The sequence below is a fragment of the Cydia amplana genome, chromosome 7, assembly GCF_948474715.1.
Source record: "Cydia amplana chromosome 7, ilCydAmpl1.1, whole genome shotgun sequence".
NCBI classification, from domain to species: domain Eukaryota; kingdom Metazoa; phylum Arthropoda; class Insecta; order Lepidoptera; family Tortricidae; genus Cydia; species Cydia amplana.
Genome location: NC_086075.1, coordinates 6,188,058 through 6,202,952, shown reverse-complemented (window position 1 = coordinate 6,202,952; position 14,895 = coordinate 6,188,058). Strand labels below are relative to the sequence as shown.

General features: G+C 35.8%; 1 protein-coding gene across 5 annotated transcripts in view; it reads left to right on the top strand.

The window, feature by feature from the left end:
- The window catches only part of LOC134649421 (calcium-activated potassium channel slowpoke), an 85,286-nt gene that overhangs the window by 46,272 nt on the left and 24,119 nt on the right, over positions 1-14,895 (top strand). For all 5 annotated transcript variants that reach the window (XM_063504166.1, XM_063504164.1, XM_063504168.1 and 2 more), the window contains exons 2-5: positions 8,998-9,059; positions 12,512-12,608; positions 13,119-13,230; positions 13,611-13,762. In XM_063504166.1, the coding sequence (XP_063360236.1) occupies positions 8,998-9,059; positions 12,512-12,608; positions 13,119-13,230; positions 13,611-13,762 (423 nt within the window). The remainder of the gene's footprint in view (positions 1-8,997; positions 9,060-12,511; positions 12,609-13,118; positions 13,231-13,610; positions 13,763-14,895) is intronic.

The following is a 14,895-nucleotide window of genomic DNA, read 5'->3' as shown; positions in this document are numbered from 1 at the left end:
ACATCATTTTATTTGCCTAGCGTTTAAGTTTATTAATATGGCTCCACGCATGTTTATTTTCATGGCATAAAAACGACACATAAATAACATGCGCAGTAGTGGTAAAATATTTTAACAGCGTGTGATTTACTATCGAATGCGAACTGAGTTAAGACTTAAGACGAAAGTGGAGAACCCGTGCGAAATCGCCTTTTCATACAAACGTAGTCCTCATTTTCCTCTTTGACACACTTTATTACAATACAATACAATACAAATACTCTTTATTGCACACCTCAATAAAAGAAGACAGTACAAAAGAAAACAGAAATACAAGCAGAGGTAAACAACAGGCGGTCTTATCGCTAAAAAGCGATCCCTTCCAGACAACCTTTGGGTAGTGGAAATTAATAAATTTACATATGTCAGTAGGCGTTGCAAATGCAATGTAAGAAACCTATCACTAAATACATCAAAAACAGACAAATTGCCATGCAAATTACTGCATTACTTTATTGTAGGTAAGTATATCAACCACAGCTATGCCCCTACCCTACGTTTGATTTATTTTAAATAGTTTGCATGAAATCTGTTTTATCGCTCCTTATTTTATATACATACAATATATGTATCAAACTATGTAAAAATATATTCTGTAATGTCAATATTCAGAGAGGAAAATGGGGACAACGTTTGTGTGGAGAAGCGGCGGTCCCTTTTCCGCCGACCCCATCAAAGAGACCCGTTTTCATCATACCTCTGTCATTCTACAATCGGTTACACAGCACTCATAAATCTTAAATTGCAAGGAGGTAAGAGAGCATCCATTAATAACGTGAGGCGTTTTTTGAAATTATAGGCCCTCAAAAACTTTGGCCAAAAAAAGTTACGTGATTTTTGTTGAAACCCCCACACCGTGGCACAGAATAACTAATAGTACTACCGTACAGAAAATTCACTCCTTCACAAAAGTCAGATTTAGGTATAAAATTACACCTATATCGCCGCCTGCAAGCAAAATTTAAACTTAAAACCGCGCACGAACCGTGAATCTCCTTTGCGCGCCGCAGTTTTATGACCGAGCTGTGAGTGTCGGCACGGGGTTATCACTTGATAAGTTTTTATACCTAGTCTATATTCGGTAGACTAAAATTACATTTCATAGTATGAACATCATGTGTCATTTCATGATTTCATACTATGAAATGTCATTTTAGTCTACCGAATAAAAAAATAGACTTTATACCCACTGATTTATTATTTTTAAGATAAATATGTAGGAATTAAAAACGTTGATTATGTAAACATACATTTTTATCCGGAGATAGCATGTCTGATTCTCGCGGAAGTAAGTTTCGAAGCCATTGTGTATTTTCAATTTTGCGCGAGCGCCACCGCGAGTGACACGACTATCGTGCGAGCCGAGCGGCAGCCCACTGCCATACGCCTGTCCGATGGGCGCGCCACCGTGGGCCCCAAGTAGATTTGGTGAGATTCGACGCAACCCCCTCCGGACCTACTAAACTGTGACGTACTTACCTACACAAAAAAATGTCAAACATTTTAAAGCATAAACCTTGGACTCCTAAATTTAGGTAAGTCTAAGTACCTAACTTCTACATGTCAGTCGAGGTTTCCCGTTTCCCGGACGCTTTTAGGTTATCTTTTCCGACAGGCCTTTAGTATCAAATAAAAACGGCCTCGACCTTTCTGACGGCTGGTATCGCCTGCCGACTGAAGTATTCTCAAATATCGTTCTAGCCTTTTTACGACTTCGACACTCGGTATTTCACCTTTTGTTATATTGTAATACTTATGTTTAATCTCGTTTTCTTTCTTCCCTCTTAGCCAAAACGCAATTTAGCTGTCCTGCAATTTGGCAAAAAAAATTATAAATTGGGTTTATTTCGCCGGTTAAATGTTTTGTTTTTCGGTTAAATGTCGGCATTTATTTTGTGTTCATCAAAAATCATTTGTAATGAAGTAAAGAGATCTTTTAAGTATTTTTCTACATTTGGTTGAGTTTATTTTAAATGCCTACCAATTGCATTTAATTCATTGTTAATGTGCACCTATCCATTGATTGTTAAGTAATTACATTATCCATGAGATATCAAAATGGGGATTACAATTAGTATGTTAACAATTTAAAATAACATATTCATTAGAACAATATGTCTACTTATTATATGTATCTATATACCAATAAATATCATAATTATCGTCTATCTCTCTATTTTATGACCTTCCTTGAGATCCAAAATTTTGCTTCTGTCCCATAATTTTTCAGAACATTTTCCAGAAAGCAGAAACCACATGTACATTCTCTCATTAAGTTCAACTATCCCTCTGAAGTGAAAGTTAAGGGCTGTCATTTGTTTATTATTTTTATTCCAAGTGAAACATCAAACGGGTTCACACATGGCGGACCGAGCTTTGATCCATCGACTGATTGGAGTGAATCTGGGTCGGATCGGAAAAACTCAAACCAACTAAATGGGATAACTGTGTTTTGGAGAGTGCTGTTGGCGCACTAGGCCGAGCTTGTTATGTGCCCACTGTTTGAATAAATCGCTGAGAATTAAATAAAATATACGCTTGTATTGGTAAATAGACAGGTACACTAGGTACTTACAGTCAGCAGCATCTAAAGTAACGAATCAGACTACGTGTCAAAATTATTATCTAATAGCTTAACAAAACATAATATAAGTCCCTCTATGTAGAACAATTAGACTGTGCCAGATACTTTGATCGCGATTTATAAATATTTGGAAAATAATCAATATTAAACTTTCGTGAGATATATTTTAAACCGTTGTCGTCTAAACAATTTGAAAAATAATTCCAGGATGGCAGGACTTTTGGCGTGTTGTTTCATCCGCTACTATTGATACTGACTATTATACAAACTAGAGGCCTGTACTGAAAATTAGGTGTTCGCGAAGTTTACCCTTTCAAGTATTTGTTCGAAATGTTGCGGGGGTTTGTTTGTTCCGAGTCAAAGCTTATGATTATCGAGTTCCAAAAAATCATAAGAGAGTTGTAGAATTGACTCATTTTGTGTTTTTACTACCAATAAAGTAAAGTAAAGCCACAACAAACATTTTCGTTAAACTAGCGTCAAAATTCATCGCATGTCGAACCTCGTTCGAGCCGTTCCTAGCACGCCTCCATTCCTTATTTATACACTCGTTCCGTACACCTTTTAAAAATATGACTCGTCTTTAATATTTCATAGGTTTTTTCTCTCGGAATAAGGAAATGCGACGGGGATGAATTGCCAGTCTCTTTGTAAGGATTACGCTGTTTTGAATAGAAGCCTTCTTTCTGATATATCGATTCGTAGGCTTTGACTTATGGCATGCTCGGATAACGGTTTATTGTTATTTGACGGCACGAATATGATATGATGTACTTTTCAATTTTATGCACGATTTGGTGAAAAATATTGTCGACTGTACATTATGATGCCATCTTCGGTAAAATTCGATATTTCATTGTGTTTGGTGTTATTTATGGCATTGTTATGAAGAGATCCTCTTTAGCGATAAGACTGTCTGTTGTCTACCATGCCAGTAAGTATGTAATCGATTTTTTTTGTAGTATCAGTATTATTTTGGTGTGTCTTAGAAATATATTTCCAGGAAAACACACACACACATTTTCTTTCAAGGAAAAACCATCACGTATATATAACAATACTATCCATATCCAACCTACAGTGCCATTACTATACTAATTAATACGTACAAAAATCTCGGAGAGATTAGACTACAATGTGACCAGTGATGAAGATGATTAGCTGATTAGATTTGATTGGGTATAGGATCTGGAGAATTCTCTTTAAATAATAACTGAAAGGTAAATTTGAATGATGGTCGTAAATGTTTCTTCCGGAACTTCAATTGACTAAATCACTGAACACCTGCTGCCACAGGCACCTACCGCGATAACAGAGGACGCTGGTTCGATTCCAGCCTGGGGCACAGGAGGCCTTGGTCACTTTTTCTTAGTATATCGCATTTATTTAAGTTTATAAATCACTGAAGCCGTTACTATTTCGATCCCCCGACTCACGCAACACGAACCGCTGTAATGTTATAAGTTTGTCTAACCGTATCTGTCTGTACCATTGTAGCTCCACAATAGTTAACTAATTGTCCGCCTCGGTTCATGTTCTTCAGTGGTAAGCGGTGTCACTATAGGCCACCATATAGGACTCCATCTTTGTTATTTTTCTCGCCTTTGCCAGATTGTCGCTTTACGGAACATCTTAAGCGTCTTACCAACGCGTTCAGTGTCTACTCAAAACATTAAAGCAACTATTAGGTTATCACTTATCTCCAAGTTTCTATTTCTGTACCTAGAAAACTTTTCCTCAGTGCTACTGACAATCAATCAGACCTAGCTCTGACGTCATAACACTTCAATCTATTCTAGACTATTGACCTTGTTATAGACTGGCAAAGGCTTTATTTCTTTTTCTTTGTCCTACATCGTTCCCCGCATTTCATCTTGGAAGCTAAACGTACGAAGTATGTATGAGGACCGAACAGGCATGCTACGTTTTTCTCAGGGTATTTGCATACCGCTCGTCATTAGGGAACTAGGGCGTCAGAATGTGCTTAGTTTTTACATAAAGCTATACTAAGTTGTACCGCAGTAATTAAAGCGGTACAGGTGGTACAAAATACGAGTTGACTGAAAATGCACCAGTAGGTACTCTAAGAGGAATTTTAAGTACTTCAAAAATATCGATCGGTTTCTATTTATAAAATGTTTTTTTCTTTTTATTTAAATTTCATTTGGCTAATGAAATATCTATCTAATACCTTTAAACGAGCAATTCTTGCATATTTATATATATATATATATATATATATATATATATATATATATATATATTTCGGGGATCTCAGAAACGGCTCTAATGATTTCGATGAAATTTGGTATATGGGGGTTTTCGGGGGCGAAAAATCGATCTAGCTAGGTCTTATCTCTGGGAAAACGCTAATTTTTGAGATTTTATATGTTTTCCGAGCAAAGCTCGGTCTCCCAGATATTGAAATATAAACATGGTGGGCTAAGAACCTCTAATACCAGTTAACTAAACTTTTGCTAAACTTTTCTCTCTGCAAAAAGATCGGATTATTTGATAAATTTCATCAACTTGCCCTGATCCACGATAACTCAGTCTGTTCAGGACTTGGGAGGCTGCAGGTACAAATTCTGTTTAGGCTTTGATTATGTTAACAAACCTACACCATTATATAATTTTACACAAAACACTTTAACAGCCAATAGGTCAAAAATATGGATGGTTACAATCACGCGGAATACGACGGATACGGAATTTTCTTCTGTGGTTACAATTTTACTTAGCACCAAATAGGTAGCGTTGAATCGATATTTGGTCGGCCCTTTTTGCTGTAATATTTAGGCACTTACAAAAGAACATTCTCAAAAAGCACTCGAAGCGTGCACACATTTCAAATGTTATTATCTTTTGCATATTCGTTTCTATAACCCGTCCAATATATCACATTACATCGGAACAAACTGCACAAACGTGTCACATAAAATAAAACGTTCCGTAAATGAAAATTCCAAACCCACATAACTTCTAAACGACGTAAGTTCGTTGTATTTCCTTTGACGACCCTTAAATAACAATTTGAACCTTATCACAAAGGATGTAAAGTCTAATATGTGGTATTTAAATGTGTCTCCTTGGCGATATTTTAACCAAGCGTAGTCGAGTCTATAATCGTTCAAGCAAACCAGTGTAGAGAACAAATGAGAGGTAGGGCACATCGAAATGTTGTCTCGCTCATATCTGGAGCACCTCAACTGGAGAAGATCGCTTTACAGAAGAAAACTGCAATAATAATATTGCTTCATACCTTTTAATAGGTATGTAGAGTTGTATTATTGATGGTGGTTAAGGTAACCAGAGCTCCCAACGATGCACTTTGTTGGTCATGATAGTTTATCATTTGTCTCAAACCTTGTCAACGGTAAATCGTTTTGTAATTTATAAGGGAGTTACAAACGTCCATAGTCCGCTTACTATCACCATCATACGGGCCGTACGCTTTCCCATGTGGTGGTATAAAACAGTTCTTACGAATCTCAAAGTTACGCTGAATTTTGATTATCTATTCTCTTGGACGAACCTATTAATCTTTTACTGCTACAATAAGGTAGGTACGCTTAGTCGAAGAGCACACTTATACTGGTTAAAACTCGCCCATGCTCGCTTAGCAATAGCAATGCCATTATTCCTGTTATTAAATCCTTGCATGGCGACCTTGCGGAGTCATGTCAGCCTCCGCAGTAATTGGATGCCGCTAACTGGATTAGTGTACGTGCACCCCGTAATCTAATAACGGAGCCATTTGCCTATTTTAAGCGCGGGAGATGCTCTAGTTGAGAAGGGTGACAATATAGGTATAGTAACGTAAGAAGGGGCCAGCCGAACGAGAATACATCGTGCACTGACATGCAGTCCGATTCACATTTAACAACTTGTTAAGGTTTTGATCTTTATTTGGTTCGACCTTGGAAATCGCTCACGCTGATGGTGGTGCATGGGAATATGTGAAAGTTGTGTGTGAAATGCATGCCAATCACGTAGCTGGACAATAGTCAAGATCGTACCAAACCAGTTTAAAACCGTAACAAGTTGTTAGGTAAATTTGGATTGGGATCATGAGTGCCAGCACCGGAAAAGATATTAAATAAAAAAATAAAGATAAAGATAGGAACAGCCTTACCTAGGCTGTTCCTATCTTTCATTCGCTTTGAAAGATATCTGTTATATATTTTTATCCTTATTTGTTAATGTGATTGAGATCGATAAGACTAATTTGTGGTTGTCAGTAGGAAATTGTACGCTTTAGAGAGCAAGCACTTATCTGATTAGAACTTATAAATACTCATTACCCACCTAACGATGCTAAATATTTATACCAACATCTTAAATATCAACTGGCAATAAACGTCACAACTAATTACGTCTCACACTTAGCAAACGCTTATTTACTTAGGAAATAAGTTATACATTCGCGACAATTTAAGCGTAGTCTGAACGTCTAGGTCGTCCCATTAGCGAGTTGGATCGGAGTGTGCCAAGACGGAAACTACTTAAGTAACAAGAAGCAATTCCTAACTTTGTCTTCTTATGATTTAAACTTCAGTGAAGCAGCGTTCTGATACATTTACCCGTTCGATTTTAAACTTTCCAGCCAGTAATTAAAACTCAAATTGAAAAATTAAGGAGCCAATTGGATGAGTGGAATTTTAGGTACTATTTTATATGAGGTAAAAATGTGTTTGAGTATGTTGGTGCCAAGACTAGTTTTTAACAAATTCATACGAAGACAATGCCAAATACAAGAGAGAATAGTAACTTCAACAGGGATACTTGGAATTACCTGGCTTGTGTCCAGCTAGCTTACGCTGCTTTAAGTGAATGAATTTATACAAATACGTACTCTAAGCTTATTGCTACCGTACTATTTGTAAACAATTCGGTTACACAATGTGCTCTTTAAGTTGCATTCACACCGCAGTTAACTTTCGTGGAGTAACAGTGATATTAATTTAATGATAATTTGTTTTATAGGTGACAATCTAAAGGACCTAAAAACCATTATGTCATTCGTAAGAACTAGAAGCAGGACGACTCATAATTAAATTACAGACGTGACTGAATAACAAATGGGCGAGTCATGCAATCTGCAAATATTAACACTAGTATGCGCGCGGTGAAGTCATTAAGTTCCATTCAAATGACAAGAATGTTTAATATTCCATTCCACTAATGTTGTATGCTAATCGACACGTGGTTTACATCCCAAGAGAAACGATTACAAATTGAATACAAATTTGATGCTGACATTTCTTTGTAAAATCCAGTATCCAGTAATCTATTTCTCAATCCAGTAATTTATGTTTAGACTTATCCTTTTAATGGGGCGCATCCATCAAGATGTCTATAGCCAAAACAAAAGATCAACTCTTAAGATAGGTCTCTACTAATTACCATTACAAAAGATTGATCGATTTGCATTAAGATGTACCTACTAGTTAAAATAATGAATAAATAATTAGGCAGACGTAGATAAACAAGTTCTGCGTAATTAGTACCTATGTATCGTATCTTGTGGATAAGTATACCTACCCAAACTCACACATCACAAATCTGGGTCAGAATCATAGATGGGGATTATTGCTGATTCATGTTCGTGCTAATTGACTGTCTAATTCGCCTGACCTATTGAACAGGTCTGATTTATTTGGCACACACTGGCTGGACTATATATACAATACAATACAAAACTCTTTATTGCACACCTCACATACACGTAGTTTACAATAAATGTACAATAACATAAACAAAGACAATAGAGGTAACAACAGGCGGTCTTATCGCTTAAGAGCGATCTCTTCCAGACAACCACACAGACAGATATAATGTATATACAAGTGTGTCAAATGATTTCATATTGTTCAAGATGTTCCATTAAATAACAATAGATTGGCCTATCCTATTACGGATTACCTAGATTTCAACATTATTGGATAGAGCTAGTTATACGGTATTTACCACACAAAAGAATCGACTGGCAATTGCTTAGAGTTATTTCGAATGCTTTAATACTTAATAAATAACAATACCCGACAACGATTGCGCCCCTCAACATACCGTGAAAATCATAGTCGAGATTGAAAGTTTAAACTTTTTAGGGCAACTTGCACCATCCCACTAACCCGGAGTTAACCGGTTAAACCTGGATGGACCTACCATGGTTACCAGTAGTACTAGGTTAACAGTTTAACCGCTTAATCCCGGGTTAGTGGGATGGCGCAAGTGGCCCTTAGGGGCTGTTTAAAGGTCACTTCTAATAGAAAACCCGCCTCAATTCGATAATCTACAATCTCCTTGTCTCTGTGTTTTACTGTGGTCCTTTCTATATACGCATAACTGATTTCAATGTTTTCCCTTTCCAGGTAGTGTTGGTGTTCATTCTGAGTATAGCATCGCTCATCATCTACTTCATTGACGCATCAAGGTAACTATCTCTCCTATTACTATAATTAATAATTTATTTAGCTGCATTATTAATTCGTTAAATCTTGATAATGCTGAATTAAGGAATATGTGAGTTAAATACGTAAATGTGATCCAAAATGTCTGCTTAGTTAAATGTTAGCTTTTGTTCTGGCTGGATCGCGGACTAAATTACTATCGGATTCCAATACAATAGGGCTTCACAAAACACATATATTCTATAATAGCCAATTCCCTGTACCATCGAGCTCCTTTGGCCTAGTTCTCGGTTTAATCCATGTCTGTCTATCTTGAGATTTACATTCTAACTGCACAATCCGACGTATCATAAATACATGTTGACTTATAATTACTTTTTCATACTAGTTTACACAAACTATTGGCATCAATGGCAAATCTTGTGCAACATATAAAATCATACTTAATGTCAAAGTCACTTATCGAATCTTGGATAGACGTGACGTCGATCGATCCTGAGAACAGGCTAGTTTCCTTTTGATATTTAAACAAAATTGTTTCATAGTAATCAAAATAAACTTCCTCTAAAATATAAAGTCATATGTGCTTTTTCTTTCAAATATTATTAGCCAATAACTAAACATCTAATTCGATAATTACAAATACAGATATAATAGCTTTTTTAAATAAATTACCTTATTGCAATTTTCATAGTAGCAAATCATATATTATTCCCTGATCATTCTTAAAAACTGTAGCTGATTTGACTTTAGGAAACTAGCCTATTGGCATCTTGATATTGTATGAAATATCGCATGTAACTGTTTAGAATTTTGTAATAATATATGTTGGGCCTCAATGGCACCTGGGATTGGACCTCTTTACCTTTATTTGGACATGTAAAGTGATAGAGTTGTGATATCACTGCCGGGCATAGCACTTTTAAGCTCTATCATCAGTGTTACCGCAATGTTATCATTACTTTGCAAATCTAAAATAGAGATTTCGAATGCACATAGAACACTTATCAACTATTATTCGTACGTATCACTATTCACTGAATTAATCACACTTGACTGTACAGTAAATGTCCTTTGACTTATCTTATGTCTAATACAGGGTGCTTCCTGTAACAGAAGCAATAAATTAAACTAAAGGCAGTAGTACTCCTCAAACTGACCAACATTTGTTCAGCAACTTTTAAAAATTATGAATCCTTTAGACTTTCTCTTTTTCATAGAAAATAAATATTGCCTTCAATGTACGCTGACATCAGTGAGTTTGACGTTGCTTGTCACACTTTAAACATAACAAAATTTGCAATACATTGCGTCTTAGAATAAACTTTAAAGTGTAATAAAAATCAAAACATGAGTTATTTTCAAAAGTTGCTGAACAAATGTTGGTCAGTTTGAGGAGTACAGCCTACAGTTTAATTTATTGCTCCTGTTACAGAAAGCACCTTGTATAACAAAGTTAACTAATTTTTCATCTACCATTTGACATCGGCAAATGACCTAGATATAGCATAGAGCTTTTAAACTACGTGTTTTATTCTACCCCGTTTACCTATTAGGTGAACTGAACTATTTGGCACTCTTCCAATTTATGTCATAGACATGCAACTGTAATGTGCAAATAAATTAAAGGTGTTCTTATATTTTTACGTCCTGCAAATCCAGAGGCCTTTTTCTCGACTCTGCTAGGAGTTAAGAAAATGTCAGTAACATTTCTTTTTTTTCTAGCAATTACTGGGAATCTAAATAGTTTAATTACCTAAAAAAGTTTAAAGGTAGCAAAACTATAATTGCCGAACTGTCAAGTGGTAGACTGAAAATCATAAATAACGATATTATCACTTTGCTATAAATGATAACTCGATTGAAAAAGCATTTTTAATTAAAAATCGCCGTATCGAGCATATTATTTCAAAAGCATTCATACTCGTAATCATTTACAAACATATGGCTGGCGTCTATGACATAGCGCGGATTTTTTTTTCTGACACAGTAATGAACCTTAATGTCATAAAACATACAATATTCTTACATTTTCTGAGATATTCTTCATAAAAAAAAGTTTAGGAATATGATCTTTAGAAAACGAAAATGAATGAAGCAATGTACCTACATACTTACAAAAAAATTAATTTATGTTCCAAAACAGCAATTATCTTTTACTTCGACAACTGCACCGCAACATGTCATACAGTAGTACATACTTACGTAGGTACTATTGAAACTGATTAAAAATATGCAGTACTTACCCCAATAAATTTGATGATGTAAGGATTGTTAATTGAAGATAATAGTCTGACAAAGATAATAAATCAACTTTATTTAAGAAATGTTTTGCAAAATAAACTGTTTTTTCTCAGCATAAAAAACATTCATTTTCTCAAAAATGGACGGCAAAGTCGACGTTGCCGGTTAAAAAATAGGTCGCGAAGTGCGTAGTTTATGGTCATTCAAAAAATTAAAAAGTTAAAAACATTGCAGTCTCGATTTCGGGACTGCAATGTCGCATACAAATTCCATTATTTAACGAGTTCCAAACTTTTTAAAACTTTAAATGGCCATATCAAATGAAGGCATAGGTCCCTTAAACAGCCAAACAGATGATCAGCACTTATATTATTATTATTATAAAGCCTATAACAGACTATCGCACCGCACCGCGACCTTGGAGCGTCGCACCCATAAGTGAGAGCGAGAAACAGATATCTCTTTCTCCCTCTCACTTATGGGTGAAACAGATATCTCTTTCTCGCTCTCACTTATGGGTGCGACGCTCCAAGGTCGCGGTGCGGTGCGATAGTCTGTTACAGGCTTAATGTTGGTACCGCGACTATTTAGGTGTCTCAAATAGGTTGGCGTATTTTCAGCAGAAAAATACACTTCTTTTTTTTTAAAGGCGGCAAGCAAATTTTTTTAATGGTTGTATTTTTTTCTGTGAAAATTAGAACGTTGCTTCTGTAAGTTCTGTAAAATATTTCTATTTCTTGCACCATTTTTGAGAAAAGCACTATATATGACTCGGCTGGAAGGCTACTTGCTGGCTTCGGATTCAATTAAACGGACTCCCAAGGTCGTCCGTTTAAAACGAATCGTCAGCCTGCAAGTAGCTACTTCCGAACCTCGACAATAATGTACTATTCTTGAAAGGTTTTCTGTACCTACACGAGATTGCCGGCCACCCAATTATTCTTACAATGCTTCTCTTGCAATCATGAGTATGACGTTGAATGCCGTCTAGACATGCAGCAGCGTCTTACATGTTGTCATTGCAATTACGACCGTAACTTCAAAACATAAGGTTCATTATTTCGTCTTCGAAAAAATCCATACGATGGACGCCAGCTCAAAATCTCCGTTGTTCTTTGGTCCGCGCCACGCCATACCTTGCATTTGGCTTCTCCGTATGACGTCACACTATGTGTTGTCGATGTCAACCCGTGTCTCGCCGTCCATTACCGTTTTTATTTACGCTTTTCAGTGAAGAGGTGGAGCGATGCCAGAAATGGAGTGACAACATTACTCAGCAGATCGACCTTGCCTTTAACATATTTTTTATGGTCTACTTTTTTATACGAGTAAGTATAACATTTATTATAAGTTTGAAAGTATGAATACAAATATCAACTCCTACAGATATTTTAAGTACCTACTATTTACGCAAATTAGAAACATAATAAGTTATTTACAATGTAATTATCGTAACTATTTTTGGATACCTGTCAATACTGATGTCGAAATTGACCTAAATTGACGGTAAAACACGGAGGCCAATTCATACGTACATTTTGATGTCAAATAGCCCGACAAATTGTCCCACGGTCATTCCGTATAAGGACTTGAATCTTCACAAGCTACGGGTTACGGCGTAGCGCTTCGAGAGCGTCACTTTCTTGGTCGTAATAACTTCCTAATACAAGTGATGTAACTAATTCAATTCAATTCAATTCACTAGAAGCACTTGCTTCTGGTTTAGTAAATATTAGCAATTTTCAAAATTATCCCGCTTTTGAAGTTACCCTAATTAACCTTTTAAGGAATTCACTGTACGCATTGTATACGCAACTAAACCAAAATATTTGTTTCAGTTTATAGCAGCTAGTGACAAACTGTGGTTCATGCTCGAGATGTATTCATTTGTAGATTATTTCACGATACCACCATCCTTTGTATCAATATACCTGGATAGAACGTGGATAGGTGAGCTTTTATTTTTCGTCTATTTTATATACTTATATTTATGTTCCTACTATATCTTTTTTTTTTGAGCCTTGTACATGTACGCAGTCTGAACTTCTACTTGGATGACAACACTGGCATTGGATTTGTTTTAATTCTGGCAATGAAAATAAAAGTGAATTTAAATACACCGTAAAAATAGCTTTGGTTAATATCTAGTGAATTTGAGGGATAAAATCCCAATTTCTGACGATCTTAAAGATACGGCTTTTTAAAATTGCCACTGCTTATTAAATTCCAAGAAGGAGTAAAAACTTCATACGATCATTGTTAATTATTAAAACTGTTCTATTGCTATGCAAAAAACACCTTTGTATAACTTGATATTTTTCTGTTTCCAGGGCTAAGGTTTCTAAGAGCTCTACGCTTAATGACCGTGCCTGATATTTTGCAGTACCTCAATATATTAAAGACATCGAGCTCCATTCGGTTGGCGCAATTGGTTTCTATATTTATATCAGTGTGGTTAACAGCGGCCGGAATTATTCATTTGGTAAGTTCTATGTTAGAAGATTACTTATTTGTAGAAACTATATTTAGCAACTACCCTGATTCTTGGTTCTTCTTCTTATGATCTAGTCTAGTGAGTTAAAACATTTTCCGAAATTAGATAAATAGTTTAAAATTAAACATTTATATTTTACGAGGATTTTTTAAAATATTGGTAGGTATCAACATTTTTTAACCTATTTATCACCTCTATCTGAAACTTAGATGTTTCCTTTGATGTCTGACTGAGTATGAACAATATATGTGTATTAAATAAAATATGTACGCGTAGAGTCTGTTCGGAAAGAGAAGAGTCGTGGAATATATTGGGCCCCATACATTCCACGACTCTTCTCTTTCCGCACAGGTTCTACTATCGCCCACACTGCACTGTTAACTAACAGTTCGTAAACCTTATTACAAGGGGCATAAGGTCCATCGATGGGCAGTTAACAGTTAAGAGTGTTGCTGTTTGTACCAGGTGTTACTTATATGAGTAAATCAAATCCGATAACGTCAAAATCTAGCCGAACCTATATATCAAAATCTAGGCTAACCTAGCTGAGTTTCTCTAAGGGATGCCTTGGCATTGTTTTTAATTTAAATTTAACTATTACTTAGTTCTTTCTTGACAATTTCCTTTTGCATAGTAAATAGGTACCTATATCTACAGTAGAATCCGTTTATTATGACTTCTCTTATAGTGACAAATCGCTTACTATGACCTAAAAATCCTATTTTCATGAAATTATGTCCGGTTATACTGACATTCGCTGGTTTTCGTGGCCGTCCCCACGTCTTTCCCTGTGAGGGCGGTTGGTGCGTGCGAGCCGTTTAAAAAGTTGTTTTCGGTGACAAGTTGATAATTGGTATAAAGTTAGTATAACTCATCTCTCACAAAGGAATTTGAGATTAATTTGTAAAAAAATTACAAAAATAAGAAGTTATCAACGATGCTTTGTATGACATCCGCTTAGTATGACGTATTTGTTACTTCCCTTCGATGTCATTATAAGCGGATTCTACTGTACTTATTTACGAACTTAGATCACAATCAACAGATAATCTAATTTCATAAAAGCTCAACATTATCGTACAAGGAAATCCGTGGTGTAACTTTATCTCTTAATGTAGACG